We start from the raw sequence: 17,717 nt of genomic DNA on the forward strand, positions 1-17,717 counted from the left end.
AAACAGAGAGAGGGCAGTGTTGGAGGGCTGGGATTCCATACTTGTATTTGAAAACATATTGTCTGCAGCTTCTCAAATTTGGGGAAAAACCTAAATCTATAGATTCAAAATGCTGACTGATCTCCAAACAGGGAAATTACAGAGAAATCCATACCAAAACACATCATAATTAAATTTCTGAAAATTAATACGAAGAAAAAAAAATCTTGAAAACATCTAGAGAAAAACAACACAGTAATTATAGGGAATACCAACTTGTATAACAGTATATTTCTTATCTGAAACCCTGAGGACAGAAGAAAGTAAAAACATGATTTTTCAAGCACTGAAAGAAAAAAATCTCTCAACCTAGAATTCTATATCCAGTGAAAACATTCTTCAATAATGAAGGGAAATTCATGACACTATCAGAGAAAGAAAAACTAAAAGAATTTTATGCAAGCAAACCTAGCCTTAAAAGATCACTAAAGGAGGTTCTCTAACAAAAAAGCTTAGAACTTCAAAAAAGAAAGAACACCAGAGTGGATAAATATAAAAAACTATCAAAACTTGCATGAGTTTCTTAAATCATATTTGATTGTGGAAACAAAAGTTATAACACCACCTCATGTAGTATTGAAAATATGAGGAGGAAATACAATTATACTTGAAAAGTAGGGACGGTAAAGGGGCCTAAATGGAAGTAAGATTTCTACTTCACTAGAAATGGTTAAACATTAATATTTATAGATTGTGACAAGTTTTATATATATATATATATATATATATATATATATATATATATATATATGAATTGGAATATGTAGAGCAATCATTAAGAAAATCATACAAAGCTGCATACTCAAAATACCCTAAATAAATCAAAGTAGAATCCTAATAAATGTTCAAATAACCCACAGGAAGGTTAGAAAAGAGATAGAACCAAGAAACATAGGAAACAAACAGAAAGCAAATAAAAAAATGACAGACTTCAGCCCTAACATATTACCTTAGATGTAAATAGAATTACCTTAAATGTAAATAGTCTTAATACACTATTTGAAAGACAGAGATTGGCAGAATGGATTAAAAACAAACGTGATCCAACAATATGCTGTTTATAAGAAACTCACTTCAAATATAAGGACATAGGTAAGTTGAAAGTAAAAAGATGAAAAAGGTAGACCTAAATTTATGTAAACATTAATTTAAATAAAATCAGGAGGGGCTATATTAATATGAGGTAAAGTAGACTTCAGAGCAAATATAATTACTCAAGACAAAAAGGGATATTACATAATGATAAAACGGTCAATTTGATCAAATTGTCAGGAAGACATAATGATCCTAATTAAATTTGTACATACTAACAACAGAGCCTCAGATTATGTGAATGAAGTAAACACCCACAGGCCTGAAGGGAGAGATAAGCAAATCCACAATTATTGTTGGGGACTTCAACACTCACTCTCATTAATTGGTAGAACTAGTAGAGACAAGGTTTAACAATTGTATTCATGGGGCCGGCCCGTGGCTCAGGCGATTGGAGCTCCATGCTCCTAACTCCGAGGGCTGCCGGTTCAATTGCCACATGGGCCAGTGGGCTCTCAACCACAAGGTTGCCGGTTCGATTCCTCAACTCCCGCAAGGGATGGTGGGCTGTGCCCCCTGCAACTAGCAATGGCAACTGGACCTGGAGCTGAGCTGCGTCCTCCACAACTAAGACTGAAAGGACAACAACTTGAAGCTGAACGGCACCCTCCACAACTAGGATTGAAAGGACAACAACTTGACTTGGGAATAAAAAAAAGGCCTGGAAGTACATACTGTTCCACAATAAAGTCTTGTTCCCCTTCCCCAATAAAAAAAAAATAATAAAAATCTTAAAAAAAAAAAAATACCGTTGGTGTACTCCTGTCTTTGGTAAACTTCCACTGAGCAGGTGTGATACCCAAGCTTATAGAACACACGCTTGGATGTGGTCCAGAGCTAAAGTCAAACTCTGTGTCCACAGCTGCAGCTGCCTCACTATCCTTAGGTGCCCAGGCAGCTCTTGCTCTCAGAGAACAAACAGAAGAGAAGCCAGTGTGTGGGAGCACTGCAGTGACCAGCAAAAACACCTGCCATGATCCCCAGGCCCCCCAATTCTCTAGCGGCTGTAGAGGCTCCCTAGTTACCAGCCTGGGACTAGCACTGTCTGTGAAATCAGGCAGTACTAGAAATTCCAGAACCTTCTGATCTTTAAGAGCCCTTTTCAAGAGCCCTCATCCAGGAAGTCACCTGACGTTTGCAGCCTGGCCCACGTGTACTGAGTGTGGCCATGGGGCTTTGTACGAGGCCCACTAGGCCTACCTGCTGGGCCTATTTGAAGACACCAACCTTCTCAAGCAAAGCAGGAATTCTCTGTATAAATCCACCCTACAGTCTTTTTGGATTATACTTTCTGCCCCATAGCAATAAGCACATCCCTTCACCAAAGTCACAGCATTCCTGATTAAACACTGATCCTTCTCTGGACACTCATACCAGCATCCTTCTTAAAATGTGCCTCCAGGCCTGAACCCAATATTCCAGACATGATGCCGCAAAGTAGAAATGAACTATCTCCTTTATCCAACACTTTAATTCCATCATTGCGAATTTTTGGGGTGCCCAAATCATGTTGTTAATCATTTCAAAATTATTGGTAACCAAAAACTGAGGTATTTTTAAAGGGTACTATAAAGCCATCTCTTTTTCACCCTGTACTTGCATTATACCAGAGATGCCAAAAAAATTCATACAAGTGGACACTTGGATCAATGTTGCTCGAGCAGTATTTCCCTGTAGTCAGAAGTGTCTGGATACTGATAGTAACCACTTTGAGCAACTAGTAATTGCAGGAGTCAAACGTGACTTGTATTCATCTTTTGTTATAGGTGTATATTGAGTACCATGTTTCCCTGAAAATAAGACCTAGTCGGACCCTCAGCTGTAATGCGTCTTTTGGAGCAAAAATTAATATAAGACCTGGTTTATTTTAATATAAGACCAGGTATAAGATAACAAATATAATAACATAATATAATATAATAAATATAATATAATACCGAGTCTAATCTAATCTAATCTAATCTAATCTAATCTAATCTACAGTATAATAAATATAATACCAGGTATAATATAATATAATACCAGGTCTTATATTAATTTTTGCTCCAAATGACGCATCAGAGCAGATTGTCTGGCTAGGTTTTATTTTCAGGGAAACACGGTATTACAATTTTAATAGTTTTTCTTTCTAAAAATGTGTATACATTTTTTTGGCACCCTCTGTATATGTACATAATACTTTTAAATAAAATTTAACATGAATACATATATTTAGTCTCAAGATAGAGCTTTACATTTATGCACAAAAATTTTCATTCTGAGTTTCAGTCTTTCTAGGGTTTGGAAATCCTCTTCTTTTAAATCTTGATTCTTTTATTCAGTGTATACTCTATCACGAGCATGTCGTTCTTGCCTATCTGGTGAAGATGTCCTGGTTTTCCTGTGGAAACACCACTCTTCCAATAACAATCCTGTGGGTTAGGTGGGTAGACTGTCCCCCACATCCTTATGGGGCACATGACTCAGACAGGGCCAGCAACACAAGCCCTGAGCACAACTGGAAAAACTTCAAAGAGGATCAGAGGGGGAGCCTGACTGGGAGCGGGTACAATGGAGAGTGAGCAGATCCTGGACATAAACAATGTAATGCTGGAGACAGATTTTGAACCCTGGACCCCACCACGTCTGCAGCCAAAAAGACCTTGTCTTGCATAAGTGAGTTTAAAATTGGTTTCTGTTGGGCTGGCCTGGTGGCTCAGGAGGTTGGAGCGCTGACTCCTGACCTGAGGTCCCTTTCGATTCCCACATGGGCCAGTGAGCTGCGCCCTCTACAGCTAAGATTGAGAACAACAGCTCTCCCTGGAGCTGGGCTGCCGTGAGCAGCCAGAGGTTGGCATGAGCTGCTGTGTGCCTCCGTGAGCTGCTGTGAGTGGCGGACTGGCAACCGACTGCCACGGGGAGGGGAGGGGGTAGCGCAATGCTCATAATACCAGCATGGGCCAGGGAGCTGTGTCCTACACAACTAGACTGAGAAACAACAGCTTGAACCAGAGGGGGGGAGGCAGAAGAAGGGGGAAAAAGTAAAACTGGTTTATGTTAAGTATTGTTTAATAGACCATTCCCTAAAAATTCTGTCTCTGAAGCTGTGACAATGATTTCCTCATAGGCACGGCTGGTGGTGACCTGCGGCTCTGGGGGTTCATTTCAGAGTTGCATCTTTACAGCAAACATAGTTTTTATTTGTAGTTCATGTGTTTTGGGGGTGGTTTAGATGGGTGGGATGTATGTGTGTGTGTGTATGTGTGTGTGCATGTGTGTGTGTGTGTGTGTGTGTGTGTGTGTGTTAGAATTTCCCCCACGCTTCTTATTAGTGCCGTCATTGTGTTTATTTAAATGGCTGATAAAGATCATTGAGGGAAATCCAGTCAGGGACACAGTCTGGTTATTTGCCACTAAAAACCAAGTGCAAATTGACAGAAAGTAACAGTATTTCTGCACCACAGTTTAGCCTTCTTTCATCCAGGTCATATTGCTGGTGGGATGTAAAATGTTACAGATGCTATGGAAAACAGTTTGGCAATTCCCTAAAAAGTTAAATATAAAATTACCATGTGATCTAGCAATTCTACAGAGATACTTGTACACCAATGTTCATAGCAGTATTCTTTATAATAGCCAACCGGTGGGAACAACCCAAATGTCCATCAACACATGAAAAGATAAACAAAATGCAGTATATGCACACAGTAGAATATTATTCAGCCTTGAAGAGCAATAAAATTCTGATACATGCAAAACATGGATGAACCTTGAAAACATCATGCTAAGTAAAATAAGCCAGACACAAAAGGACAAATATTGTATGACTCCACTTATATAAGGTACCTAGACTAGGTAAATTCACAGAGACAGGAAGGAAAATAGAGATTACCAGGGGCTGGAGGGAGGGAAGGAAGGATGGGAAGTTAGTGTTCAATGGGTACAGAGTTCCTGTTTGGGATAATGAAAAAGTTCTGAAAGTGGGTAGTGGTGATGGTTGTACAACATTGTGAATGTACTTAATGACACTGAGTTATACATGGTTAAAATGGTCAATTTTATATTATGTATATTTTACCACACACACACACAAAATATAACTTGCAGACATTGATACTTCCTCTTAAATAGTTTAGCATTCATATCATTGATGAGGGTTCAATACTTGTTTACATTTTTTTCATGTAAAATTTACATATGATGAACTGCACGAATCTTAAGTGTACAGATTTTTGGGTTTTAACAAATGCATACACTTATACAACCCCAATCCTTATCAAGACATAGAATGTTATTATCACTCCAGAAAGTTCCCTCATACTATTCCCAGTGAAATGCTCTGATGGGATTTTTAAAAACAGAATTGAGAATCTAAAGCCAAGGATTTGCTTTTTGCTTCTACCTATTTTAGCCCTCTGATGTTGTGTGATGAGCAATCTAGTGCCGTCCCTGAATGTGGAAGAAGAGGAACAGAAAGCTGGGGAAAGGACACTTCTGTCCCAATGTTGGGATATGGAGTGTGTGAGTTGAGGAGGGGCAGGTAAAGAGAACAAATGCTCTGGAATTCATATCAAAGTTAGTTTTCCATTTTCACTAAAGCAGCTTTATCAGAACCGTCCCTTGGTACATACACAGAGGGTGCCAAAAATGTATATACATTTTAAGAAGGAAAAAACTGTATTAAAATTGTAATACTCAATATATACCAACAACAAAAGATGATTATAAGTCACGCTTGACTTCTGCAATTATAAGAGGTGGTCAAAGAGGTTACTATCAGAGTCCAAATACTTCTGATTACAGTGAACTACTGCTTGAACAATGTTGACCAAAGTGTCCACTTGCATACATTTTTTTGGCACCCCTGGTATGTTCCTCTCTCCTTTGTGTGTTAGCAAAATCCCTCCTTACTTGTGTTGGCTGAGGCCACTGACTTTGATCCAACAGCCCATGGCTCTCAGAGAAGTTCTGTGTTGCTGAGACATATGTGGATGACACCAGAAGCCACCTGGCCAGTGGCAGTTCCTTATGCATGTGCTGTATGAATGGACTGGCCGAGCAATGTCAGCATGAATCTCAGGAGGATAAATCCTCAAGTTGGAGATCATTCATGTTGTCTAAGGACAGTCTTTTTCTACTCTTATTTATTTATTTTTTAAAGATTTTATTGGGGAAAGGGAACAGGACTTTATTAGGGAACAGTGTGTACTTCCAGGATTTTTTTTCCAAATCAAGTTGTTGTCCTTTCAATCGTAGTTGTGGAGGGCGCAGCTCAGCTCCAGGTCCAGTTGCTGTTGTTAGTTGCAGGGGGCGCAGCCCACCATCCCTTGCGGGACTCGAGGAGTCGAACAGGCAACCTTGTGGTTGAGAGCCCATTGGCCCATGTGGGAATCAAACCATCAGCCTTAGGCGTTAGGAGCACGTAGCTCCAACCACCTGAGCCAACGGGCTGGACCCTGTTTCTACTCTTCTTCCTTCTTCTCGTTTACCAATTCTTTAATATTTTTTATTGAACTACATAATTCTGAATCAGTTACCTCATGAGAATAATGCATGTTAACTATTTTTTAAAATTGAATAATACAGCACAAAGAGAAAGTGCCTCATTTAACACTTCCAAGAAACACATCTGGTTTATATCCTTCAAGAACTTTGAAAAATGCACATACATGAATGTATGTCTCTGAATTTTAAAAAAATGAACCAAACTATTCATACTCATCTACAACTTTTTTTCACCTGAAAATTATATTTCATACCACACAACTGTGTTTCTTCTACCCCAATAAAATGGATTGATTTTGAGAAAATGACTCACATAACTCCCTCAGAGCTCTTTTTTTTTTTAGGGTTATTTTTTCAAAGTCATGTGGATTAATTCCAGTATTGCAAGTAAAAGTTTGGTTGTAAAATGACATGGTTGGCCAAGAAAAAAACTTATGTACTCACAATTTTCCATCCACTGATTTTGAACATTTTTAAGGAGACTCTCCCCTTCCCCCAAGCCCTGTTTTGAAGAGAGATTAAGTTACCAATCTGCTCATACCGAACCATTTCTTTACTGGGGAATGGGCAGAAAATAAATACAACACATTGCAAAGCAAGGAAGAGAAACTTTAAATTTCCTTATCATACCAGAAGTGGCAAATTCCAACTCACAGTTACAAAATGGGAGACCCTAATCCTGAGTTTTGTGGGAGTCTCTTTGGTGTGGAATGAAATTATGTAACATGAAATACTTAGTAATCCTCCATGAATGGTATTATAGGTATTATATTATTGTTTTAATTATTATTTTGGGAAGCAGTTTCAGGTTGGAATGTTTGGTATCCTCAGTCCTGAAGAAGCCTGAAATCCTGAAGACACTGTCTGTTAAAAATTACAGGGTGGGGAGAACTACAGTCTGTTAAAAGCATTTAAGAAAAAATCACCTTGGGCGGCTGTTTGGCTCAGTTGGTTAGAGCGCAGTGCTCATAACACCCAGGTTGCCAGTTCGATTCCCACATGGGTCAGTGAGCTGCACCTTCCACAACTAGATTGAAAACAACTTGACTTGGAGCTGATGGGTCCTGGAAAAACATACTGTTCCCCAATAAAAAAGCAAAAACAAAACAAACAAATAAAATACCTCCACCCAGAGTTTTTAACTATAATTAGACAACAGCAAGAGCTTACTGCGGCCATCTTGAAATGTTAGAAAAATAAAGATTAAAAAATATTTTAAGTGTATGTGTGTGTTGAGAGATATAAGGTGGAGATGACAGCAAGAGAAGGAGCAGGTGGGTAGGCAAGGTAGGGGTGATGGGGAGGGAGGTGAAAGCCCCTATGATGGTTAAATTTTATGTGTCAGCTTGCCTAGGCTACGGTGCTCAGTGCTTTGGTGACACACTAGTCTAGATGTTGCTGTGAAGGCATTTTATAGATGTAATTAGCATTTACAATTAGTTGACTTTAAATAAAGCAGAGTACCCTCCATAATGTGGGTAGGACTCACTCAATCAGTTGAAGGCCTTAAGAGCAAAAGCAGGTTTCCTCAAGAACGAATTCTTCCTTAAGACCAGAACATAGAAATATCAACAATTTTCAGCCCGCCAGCCTGTCCTAGGAATTTTGGACTTGCCAGCCCCCACAATGGCATAGTTCAATTCCTTAAAATGGAGATTTTGCTATTGACCATGGTTCTAAAGGAAAGAATCTTAGGAATGACTTTCCTGATTTGGGTTCTGGAAATGATTATCTAATCTGATTAGATTTAAAGGCTCTAATGACTCTAGTTCTAGTAGTAAAGAGAGCACTGATAGTCCATGGCATGATGTGGCAATGAGGATATGCAAAATTACCACCTTTGGCTACTCCTAATCAAACACTTTTAAGAGGTAAGTTCTGGGTGACCATATATGTGATACAGCAGAACATTTGGATCAAACTAATGAGTATATGATTGGCTGTGTGCTTAGAACTGTATTGGACAAAGTGGGGAAGGAGAAGGGTGAGTTCAGGGCTTTGAATTCTCAGCTCAAGTGCTGCCTAAATGACCCAAGTTTCTACATCTGCCCTGAAAGAAATTCTTATTACATGTAGTCACAGAGCTGACTTCTGAAAACCAAAGCCAAAGTCTCATCCTCCAAGTGGCTGAATTATAATGCCAATTGAATTCCCAACTCAGAAGTCATGAGCTTAAAGTGAGGGCACTGATTGGGAACAGCGTCCTGAACTTTGAAATGGGGGTATGTGGGCACATCCTGATGAAGCTGGGGATATTGAACCCCTAAGTTCTGCTGAGTCTTCTTTGCTAGGAGAAGCAGGCCTTCTATCTCTGTATGAGGAGGTTAATTAACTCCACTATGCCTGAGCAATGCAGGCAATGGCTTTCCCTGCAATGACCTCCCCTAAGGTAGTTTCCTTGCAAGGCATTGTTACTCTTTTTGGGGCCTGCTCTCACCAACCCTCTGTTTCTAGACCTATAACCAGACTGAGGTCCTAGCAGCACCTGAAAAGTGAGGTACAAATTGTGACCCATGAGGAGGTGCGCTTTATTTCGAAAGAACTCCTTGATTTTTCCAACTCACACAGACATGTATCTGGAGAATATGAGTAGAAATGAAATTAAAGGCATAGGGGTAATAGTGGAAGGAACCTAAAGTTAGATCAGACTGAATTTCTTGATGTGGGCGCAATAAGCAATAATTCTATTAATAGATTCAGTATTGTAACTCGAGGGGTTACCTATGTAACCATATGCTTAGGTTTGAGTTTATTTTTAATTCAGAGATCAGGTAGTTAAACCCAAATTGGTCTAGTGATCTCTCACCCATATTCACCCAAGCACAGAATTATTTTTGTAGCCCAGCTCCATCTCCTATGGATCTTGAACACATTTCTCCAATTATTATTCAGCACCTGAAATTTGTTAATCACAACCACTAACTTTACTATTGCTAACACTAGGTAACAAATGAGACTTTTCCTAGAAAAGTTATGTGGAATGCCAGAGACTTGGCAGAGAAAAGACAAAACAGCCTTGGAAATCCTTGTGTCTGGTCCTTACTCAACTGTGAGGTAGTCACATGGCCTTCACCAGCAATTCAGGAGATGCTTCAGTAACTGGCTCTGAGACTTTTATCATATTACCTTACTAGGTTATAACCATCTTGAGGCAAAGGAAGAGGAGCTGCTTTTCTAGTATCTAAAACCTATGAATCTGTACGTCTATTCACTTTCTGAAAACATGAATTGTTTTTATTGAAACAAATTTACCTTTGTCCTTCCACATTGTTTGTAATATTTTGCTAGATTCAAGAGTTAGGTCAACACAGCTGACATAAAATCTTCATATTTATAACTAGAAGATGTAGAGGGCCCAGTGTCTTCCTCCTATACACCACTGACACATTCAGTTATGTCTTCATAGCCCAGTTATATTTCCCGACTATATTAAAATTTAATGCATTAAAAACAGAAAAAAGTCTTGGATCCTCGTTTCCAAGAAGACCAAGAAAAGAAGGAACAATGGTTGTGCCAAAAAGGGTCATGGCCACGTGCAGCCTATTTGTTGCACCAACTGTGCCCAATGGGTGCCCAAGGACAAAGCCATTAAGAAGTTTGTCATTCAAGGAGTGGCTGGCTACCTCAGTTGGTTAGAGCATGGTGCTAATCAAGGTTGCCGGTTTGAAACATACAAGGTGTGATCAAACAATATGGTAAATATTTAAATTAAAAAAAATTTATTACAGTAAAGTACACATTGCCATTAATCCCCCTCAAAATACTCCCCCTCACTTCAAACACACTTACCCCATTGTTCTTGCCACTTTCTGAAGCAGACTGGAAGTTCTGTGTCATGAGTGTCTTTAGTTGTGCTGTCGTGGCTGCCTTGATGTCCTGAATCATTTTGACTTTGGGGAAGAGCCAGAAGTCACACGGTGCCAGATCCAGTGGATGAGGACACACCATAATGTTTTTTACAGAAATTGCCATACCAGACGTGAAGTGTGACACAGAGCATTGTCATGATAGAGGATGAAGTAAAGACACTCACGAAAGAGGACTTCCAGAACTGCTTCAGAAAGTGGCAAGAATAATGGGGTAGCGTGTTTGAAGCAAGGGGGAGTATTTTAAGGAGGATTAATGGCAATGTGTTTTTACTGTAACAAACTTTTTAAAAATGTAAACGTTCACCGTATTTTTTTATCACACCTCATAGCAGAGGCCACAGCTGTTAGGGACATTTCTAAAGCAAGTATCTTCAATGCTTATGTGTTCCCAAACTGTATGTGAAAGTACAATACTGTGTGAGTTGTGCCATTCACACCAAGATAGTTAGGAATCGTTCCCATGAAGCCTGGAAGGACCAAACACCCCCACCTTGATTTAGACCTGTGGGTGCTGTCCCACGACCTCTGCCAAAGCCCATGTCAGGAGCTAAAAATCCTTAAGGACAGAAGAAATATTCTCTGAAGGAAAAAATAAAATGGAAATTATACTTAAAAAAAAAAAAAGAGTTTCACTTCTACATATTGAATTAAAATTTATTTTAAAAGGTAGTTTTATATATTCTTTTAAAAAATGAAAATTCAAAAGTCTTAGAATTAAACAATGAGTCTTCAACATTATAAAGCTATTTATTACAGTAATTAAAGTAGTGGTAACGTTTTACCCTTATAGAAAAGTCACAGAATTCACACAACTTGGATCCTTACTGATTCAAGTGTCTTATCTTACATAATAAGGGTTTGATCAGTTTTAAGATATAGTTCCTCTGGATATGGTGTCCTTAGGGCTTCTATTATCACTGTTCATCAGCTCACACAGTGGGATAGCTGGCTGCTGTGGCAACTCCACAGTGGTTGTCCTGGTCTTTGGCCATTTTTACATAGCCATTCATGCCCCATTCTGGACCCCAGCTGAAAAGAGAGCATGTTTTCTATTTTATACAAAGAATCAAGTACACATTATTAGATCCATTAACAATAATACTTAAAATAGTGCTTACCATGTGTCAGACACTATTCTAAGTTCTGTTCCATATATTTATAAGTATATGAATTCCCCTGGGTCCTTAACTTATTAAGATAGGAAATTGAGGCAGAACTGGAATTTCAATGTAGCAGTCTGTTTCCACAGGCTATCTTATGTCACCTCAATTAAAGAACTTTAGCTATGAAAATTGCTCCCGACAACCCTCGAGGCCTCTGAGAGCTGGGAAGCAGAATGCAATGGCAAGGTATCAAAATGATAACAGGAAGGATGCAAAGAGGCCACTGGACTCTTGGACAATTTTTAAAGAGTCAACAGAGGCAAATGTTTCTGCTCACTATACTTTGTTGAAAACTTGGAGACAGAAAAAGGAAACCATCCTTCCACCCTATAGGTGAAACCCTATCTGAAACCCTTGGGGCCAGATGTATTTCTGAATTAAGAAAATTTTCAGAATTTTGAAATGCAATGTTACAAATACATACTAAAACCCCCAACAAGGTTGTTAAGAATCTTATAATCAAACATCACAACTTCTGTGTTGACTCTAAATGGGAGAAAGACTTCTGGGATTTCAAAATAGAGCTTTTTTTGGACCTGAAACCAAACAAGGATTCCCTTTTCAACTTCAAATATAACACTGGGAGTTTTGTACCTGTTCTTGACAATCCAAAATTTATTGCTGTTTGATGCTGCTCCTTCAGAGCCATAGCCAACCACCAGAACGCCGTGATCCAGGTCCTTGCTGCTGCAGTTCGGCTCATAATAAATGCCTGGGAGAGTAAAATTCAATGTTGGGGTGAGAAGTTCCAAGTGACACGTGACAGTCACCCACCCTATCAACCACAGCTGAGAGAGGCGTCTTAAAATTCAGTGAAATGTCACAAATTCCAAACAAGACTTAAATATTTGCCAAAAAAATAGTAATGGTGGATAAGAAGGAAAAAGTCAAACTCAACTCACTAGAAATCAACAAAATTTAACTACATCCAATATATTTTCTACTTAAAAAAAAAATTTCCACATGGAGGAGAAACAGAGGGTTGCTAGAGGGGCTGGGGGGGTGGGGATAAGGGGAAGGTGAGAGGTTTTGAAAAATAGTCGGTAACCACAAGATGGTCATGGGGGTTTGAAAATTAATTTGGGGATAGTGGGTGGGGGGAGGAGGGTTCACACAGTGTGAGGGATATAAATGATAAACGTCTAAGTTTTGCTTTGTCTTGTGCACCTGAAACTGATTAAAAAACAAATAAATAAATTTGGAAAAAAAAAAAAAAATTTCCAGTAAGATCTAGTTATCAAGACTAAGGTGATTCACAATGGGATTTATAGATGATGTAATACAGAATTGTACACCTGAAATCTATGTAATTTTACTAACAATTGTCACCCCAATAAATTTAATAAAATAAAATTAAAAAAAAAAAAAAAAGACTAAGGTGATTGAGTCACTTATCTGCTAATATTAATTAGCATAAACCTTCCTACTCCTAGAATGCCAGCTAAGGGTTCTATGAAGAACACTTGAGCCATAGGATTCTTCATAGTTCTAATTACAGTAGTTAAGAAATCTTTGGAGAAAAGATCCAACAATTGGAGAATAGTTAGGTAAATTAGGTCGTATGTATAGAATTAATTTCATAGCCGTTTTAAAATATTTATGAAGAGTTTGTCATCCTGAGAAAATGTTTAAAATATAATGTCCAGTGGAAACATCAGTATGTTAAATGTACACACTCACAATTCTATAGTCTTGGAAAGCAAGATTTCATACCAAAAGAGTTAATCATGGTGCTGTTTTCCATTTTGCCTGCCTGAATTTCTATAATAAAAAGACACAGGTAGGTGTTACCTTTGTTATAGAACTGGAACGATGAATGGCCTGCATCAATAGCAACAGAGATGGGTCCCACAGTTGCCACGGCCTTCATAAGGGCCTTCTCCCGCTGAGGGATATCCACGAAGCCAGTGTCATTGGCAGCAGCATACTCGGGCTTGTAGTTACAGGTATTTGTATCCTTTTAAAGGTAAATGGGAAAAAGGCTTGGGAAACTATGGAACTTGGAACTATGTTCCATCTCCTGGTGAACATAAGTTCTAGGAACCCAAAACTCAGCAGTTTGCACCTTAATGATTTCTAAGTCAACTTTGTTATACAACAGCCCAGGAAGCATAATGCCATTGGTTGGTTTGAAATTGAAAAATTAGCAAATGTTTCTTCAATGAGACCCCTTAGGTCTACCTGTCTATAAGAAATTTTTCACCATGGAGAAATCTGCATTATATGTAGAATGATGCATATATTCTCCATGTTACATAGAAATAGAACAGTTTTATGTTAACCATTTAATCAGAGAGCTGTGCAAAGGTTGATAATTTATAATGACAGTTCTGACAGTTTGCATCTAAAATGTGAATGCTGAATAAGGTGTCTGTTATCTCTAAAAATGTTCAACTTTCAAAAGCAGAGCTGGAATAACAAGATAAGGAGGTCCGTTTACCCTTCCAAGATATGGATAGGATTCCTCTGAGTCCAGGCCTCCGTTTTCCTTGACATACTGGAAGGCATTATCCATTAGGCCACCATTGCAGCCCTCATTGCCTTGAGACCGAGAGCAGTCCACCAGGTTCTGCTCACTCAGCGAAACAAGTTTGCCAGTTTTCCGGAACATCTGTCCTTCAAGGGCACCAGTTGCACTAAAAGCCCAACAAGAACCACACTGACCCTGAAAATGAAAAAAAGGTATCAGTTTATAAGACAACTACAAAGATGAACAACAGCCCATATACCTGAATACTCTTTAAAAACAATAATAACAAAAAAACCAGCAAACTGCATGTTACTCCAGTCTACTAAAGCAGGGATGCCATTCCTTTTTGGCTTTCCTGAGATAAAAGATCTGAATCTGAACACTGTCGTACCTGATTCTTCACAGGAGTTACATAGCCCTTCTCTCTCCAATCCACAGATGAGGGAATCTTAGCAAAGACTGGTTCTCGGAACATTTTCCCGTTCTTTTGCTTCTGGTTTTGAAAGCCATTCATCACCTGCCTAAATTCTTCATTGGTCTATAAGGAAAAGTAAAAAAAAAAACACCAAAAAACTATTGAAAAAGCAAGAGGTAATTTTGCTAAAGTACTGAGGAGAGGAAGCATAAAAAGTTAAGCAATCCACGCCATACTCACCATGTCACCAAAGGCATTCATTGCCAAACTGAAGCCATGTTTCCTTTGGCTATATTCCCGATTGTGCAGTTCAATCATTTTCATATTCTTCTCCCACACTGCTCTCCTCCATTCTTCTTCATTCTAGAAGCAAACATATAACCTTCCTCTTTATTTCTGCTATAAACTCCTAACAGCAAGGGGCCTTCTCTAAGAGGTCCGTCTGGACAGTTTCAGATGTTACCAACCGCGCGATATAGTCTCCTGTGTGTTGCCTTCCACCGGTACCAATGTGTGTCCAAAGTTGAATCAAATTTTGGAATAGCTGAGGCTATACCCAAGCAAAGGGCAGCCAGGAAGAGTGAGGGATTCATGTTTCAAAAACCTAGGAAGGGAAAAAATAAGAAAGAGTATCTGAGTAGACCAATCTTTCTAAAAAGTCATCCTACTTTCTTCTGAGATGTTATAATCACTGTGGTGGAGTAAAAGCATTCAATTTATCCTCTCAAGTATTTACACAAGGACTGTGGAGGAAGGCTAAGGATGTGGGTGGGGAAAAACAGGCCAAGGACTTATCTAATAGTGGAGGTAAATGATTCAGCCATCCACTGAATGAAAACAGGCTGACAAGTGGTATAGGAATTGAAACACTCTTCATTGTAATAGTGCAATGATAATTTAGGTTTTGATAAAGGTCTCAGGGAATCTCATGGGTCAGAATCTTAAAGCAACGACTAAAAACGACTGTTGGGTCAGGTTATTTACTCAAGGTACCAATGTGACCCAGGAAATCTTATTCATCAGGATGCCTGATCCCAAGTTGGGACAGGGATTCCCAGCAGTCAGGTGCCCACCTCACACCTTTCTTCCTGACCATTGTACCACAGGGGGTGAGATGTGGCTTCAAACCTCTGCTTCTTGAATTTGAAACCTTTCTGAAAGGCCTTCCCAGGAGATGGGCAGGAGAGCACCCAGCGCTCTGCTGTCCCCACACCTGACCTCTGACGCCGACACCCCCTTTCCCTTCCCCCAAATCGGCGACGCGATCATGTGGCCTGAAGTTACCCAGGGCCCTGCCAGTCCCGGGCTCAGAGCCCCATCCTGGCCCAGGTGACACTAACGTCGCAGGCGGGGCCCGGACACGGGAATGTCGCCCCGCCCCCGGCACACGCCTGCAGCTTTCAGACGATGTTGACGCAGCGCAGGGAGCCGGCCCCGCAGCTCCACAGTCTGCCGGACCTGTGACCACTCCCCCGCCCCGAGACTGTCCGGCTCCTGTAAAGCCTACAACCCCGGTGGTCTCAGGGCCGCCCTGGGTTCCCCGAATCTCTCTTCTACCCTTCCCTATCTCAAGGCTGACAGGGCTCGAGGCAGCGCCGACCCAGCCTCACCAGCTCTGGGCAGGCAGTCGCTCTAGTTCCCGGGGTCGCACCCACCCCCTCATCTATGTCCCTGGATGGGCCCCTCTTCCAGACCCTGTCCTGACGCGCCTTGGCCGTAGACCAGGGTACTGACCTGTTGCAGCCACAGCTGCTCAGGCGCCCTCCACAGACGCGCGTAACTTCTCAAAGGTCGCCGAGGCCCGCGGTTCTGGCCCAGTTGCCCCTGACTCAGCCTTTAAGGCCCTGAGTTTCGGCGCGGTCCACCCCTCCCCCACCGCCTGCCTGAGCCGCGATTGGCTGAGCCAGCCTGGGGCGGGGCCTCCGGGCGCTTGGACTCCCGGCACTTGATGCGGCTGGGTCCCAACTCGTCCCAGGGTAAGTCATACCTGCCTCAGTGGGCCCGGAGGAGGCAAGCTGGGGGCCCAGTTACGACAGCTCTGAGGAGGGGTCCCGCGCCTCACTGGGACTTGGATCACTAATTACCCCGAATTCTTGCGCGTGGCGGGTGGTTCATGCAAAGAGGCCCCAAGTGGATTTTCAGTGTAATCCTGACTGTCCTTTAGTCTATTTGATCAAAAGCTCAGGAGGGCTGAGAACAGTATAATCTAGTGTAGTAGTTCCTGTTTATTCCACAGCAAAGGTGGGGCGTGGTAGAAGAATTCAGAGCCCACAAGCAGATGTGTGCTCTGTTTTGGGATGGGTGCAGCTGGGTCTGGGAAGAATGTGGAGTGGAATGGCAATGCCCGAAACACAGACATGATGGTCAAGGCCCAAATCCTTGAAAGGAAAGGGAAAGACTGGGTGGCTCTCCAGAGAAGGCCAGGCATTTGTAATGCTCCTGTCCTATCTTCCCGTCAGGAATTCTTCCCTCTCAAGCCTTTCTCAAAACCAACAGAAAGGAGTTATTTACAGAAGAATTTGACTTAATAAAAAGGAGAAAAACAATTGAGAAGGGTGGAAGCTGCTTTTATTTCCCTAGTCTGCATTATAGATCATGGTCTTCCTTAATATCCAAAATGCTTCCCTTGGGTTTAATAACTTTAATAACATTTAATGTTAGAGTTTAGGTTACACAGTTTGAAGAAATATTTTAGATGGAGAAATACTGGAGGTGACAAAAAAATGTATACATATTTTAAGCGATGTTAACACTTTGATCAACGTTGCTCAAACAGTAGTTCGTGGTAATCAGAAGTGTCTGGACGCTGATGGTAACCACTTTGAGCACCGCTTGTAATTGCAGAAGTCGAATGTGACTTGTCTTCATCTTTTGTTATTGGTGTATATTAATACAGTTTTTTCCTTCCTTAAAATGTGTATACACTATTTTGGCACAGTGTGTGTGTGTGTGTGTGTGTGTGTATTTGATTAAAGGAAATTCACAAATGTTTTAAAAACTTTTTAATTATATAAGAAATATATTCATTGTAGAAAACATATTTTAGAAAATAAACATCCCTTGTCCCCTTCCTATCACTCTTCCAGGCATATCTTTGCATATTAGACTTTTTCACAAAAATGAAGTCACAATGCATGTTGATTTGTATACTCTTAGTTAAAATTAAACTGAGAGACTTCATAGAA

General features: G+C 40.4%; 1 protein-coding gene and 1 long non-coding RNA gene across 3 annotated transcripts in view; one reads left to right on the forward strand and one right to left on the reverse strand.

Annotated features, from left to right (window-relative positions):
• Positions 1–11,212: 11,212 nt before the first annotated feature.
• On the reverse strand, positions 11,213–16,413 carry LOC109438090 (procathepsin L). The gene is made up of 8 exons (XM_019717689.2): positions 16,267–16,413; positions 15,000–15,136; positions 14,773–14,895; positions 14,509–14,655; positions 14,088–14,312; positions 13,439–13,604; positions 12,242–12,359; positions 11,213–11,513 (listed from the first exon to the last, which is right to left on the reverse strand). The coding sequence occupies exons 2-8, from the start codon at positions 15,123–15,125 to the stop codon at positions 11,414–11,416; spliced, it is 1,005 nt and encodes a 334-aa protein (XP_019573248.1). The 5' UTR covers positions 15,126–15,136; positions 16,267–16,413; the 3' UTR covers positions 11,213–11,413.
• The window catches only part of LOC141571105 (uncharacterized), a 39,408-nt gene continuing 38,061 nt past the window's right edge, over positions 16,371–17,717 (forward strand). Inside the window, exon 1 of one of the 2 annotated variants that reach the window (XR_012495674.1) lies at positions 16,371–16,508. This is a non-coding gene — a long non-coding RNA (uncharacterized LOC141571105). The remainder of the gene's footprint in view (positions 16,509–17,717) is intronic. The other variant, XR_012495675.1, reaches the window with a different exon arrangement.

The sequence above is a fragment of the Rhinolophus sinicus genome, linkage group LG04 (genome assembly GCF_036562045.2).
Source record: "Rhinolophus sinicus isolate RSC01 linkage group LG04, ASM3656204v1, whole genome shotgun sequence".
In the NCBI taxonomy this organism is placed as follows: domain Eukaryota; kingdom Metazoa; phylum Chordata; class Mammalia; order Chiroptera; family Rhinolophidae; genus Rhinolophus; species Rhinolophus sinicus.

Excerpts from the sequence above, each read along its gene's own strand:
- LOC109438090 (XM_019717689.2), bottom strand. The coding sequence starts at position 15,125 with ATGAATCCCTCACTCTTCCTGGCTGCCCTTTGCTTGGGTATAGCCTCA. Across the intron at positions 13,605-14,087 it reads CCTATCCATATCTTGGAAGG|GATACAAATACCTGTAACTA; the intron begins GTAAACGGACCT and ends TACCTTTAAAAG. Across the intron at positions 12,360-13,438 it reads GTTCCAGTTCTATAACAAAG|GCATTTATTATGAGCCGAAC; the intron begins GTAACACCTACC and ends TTACTCTCCCAG.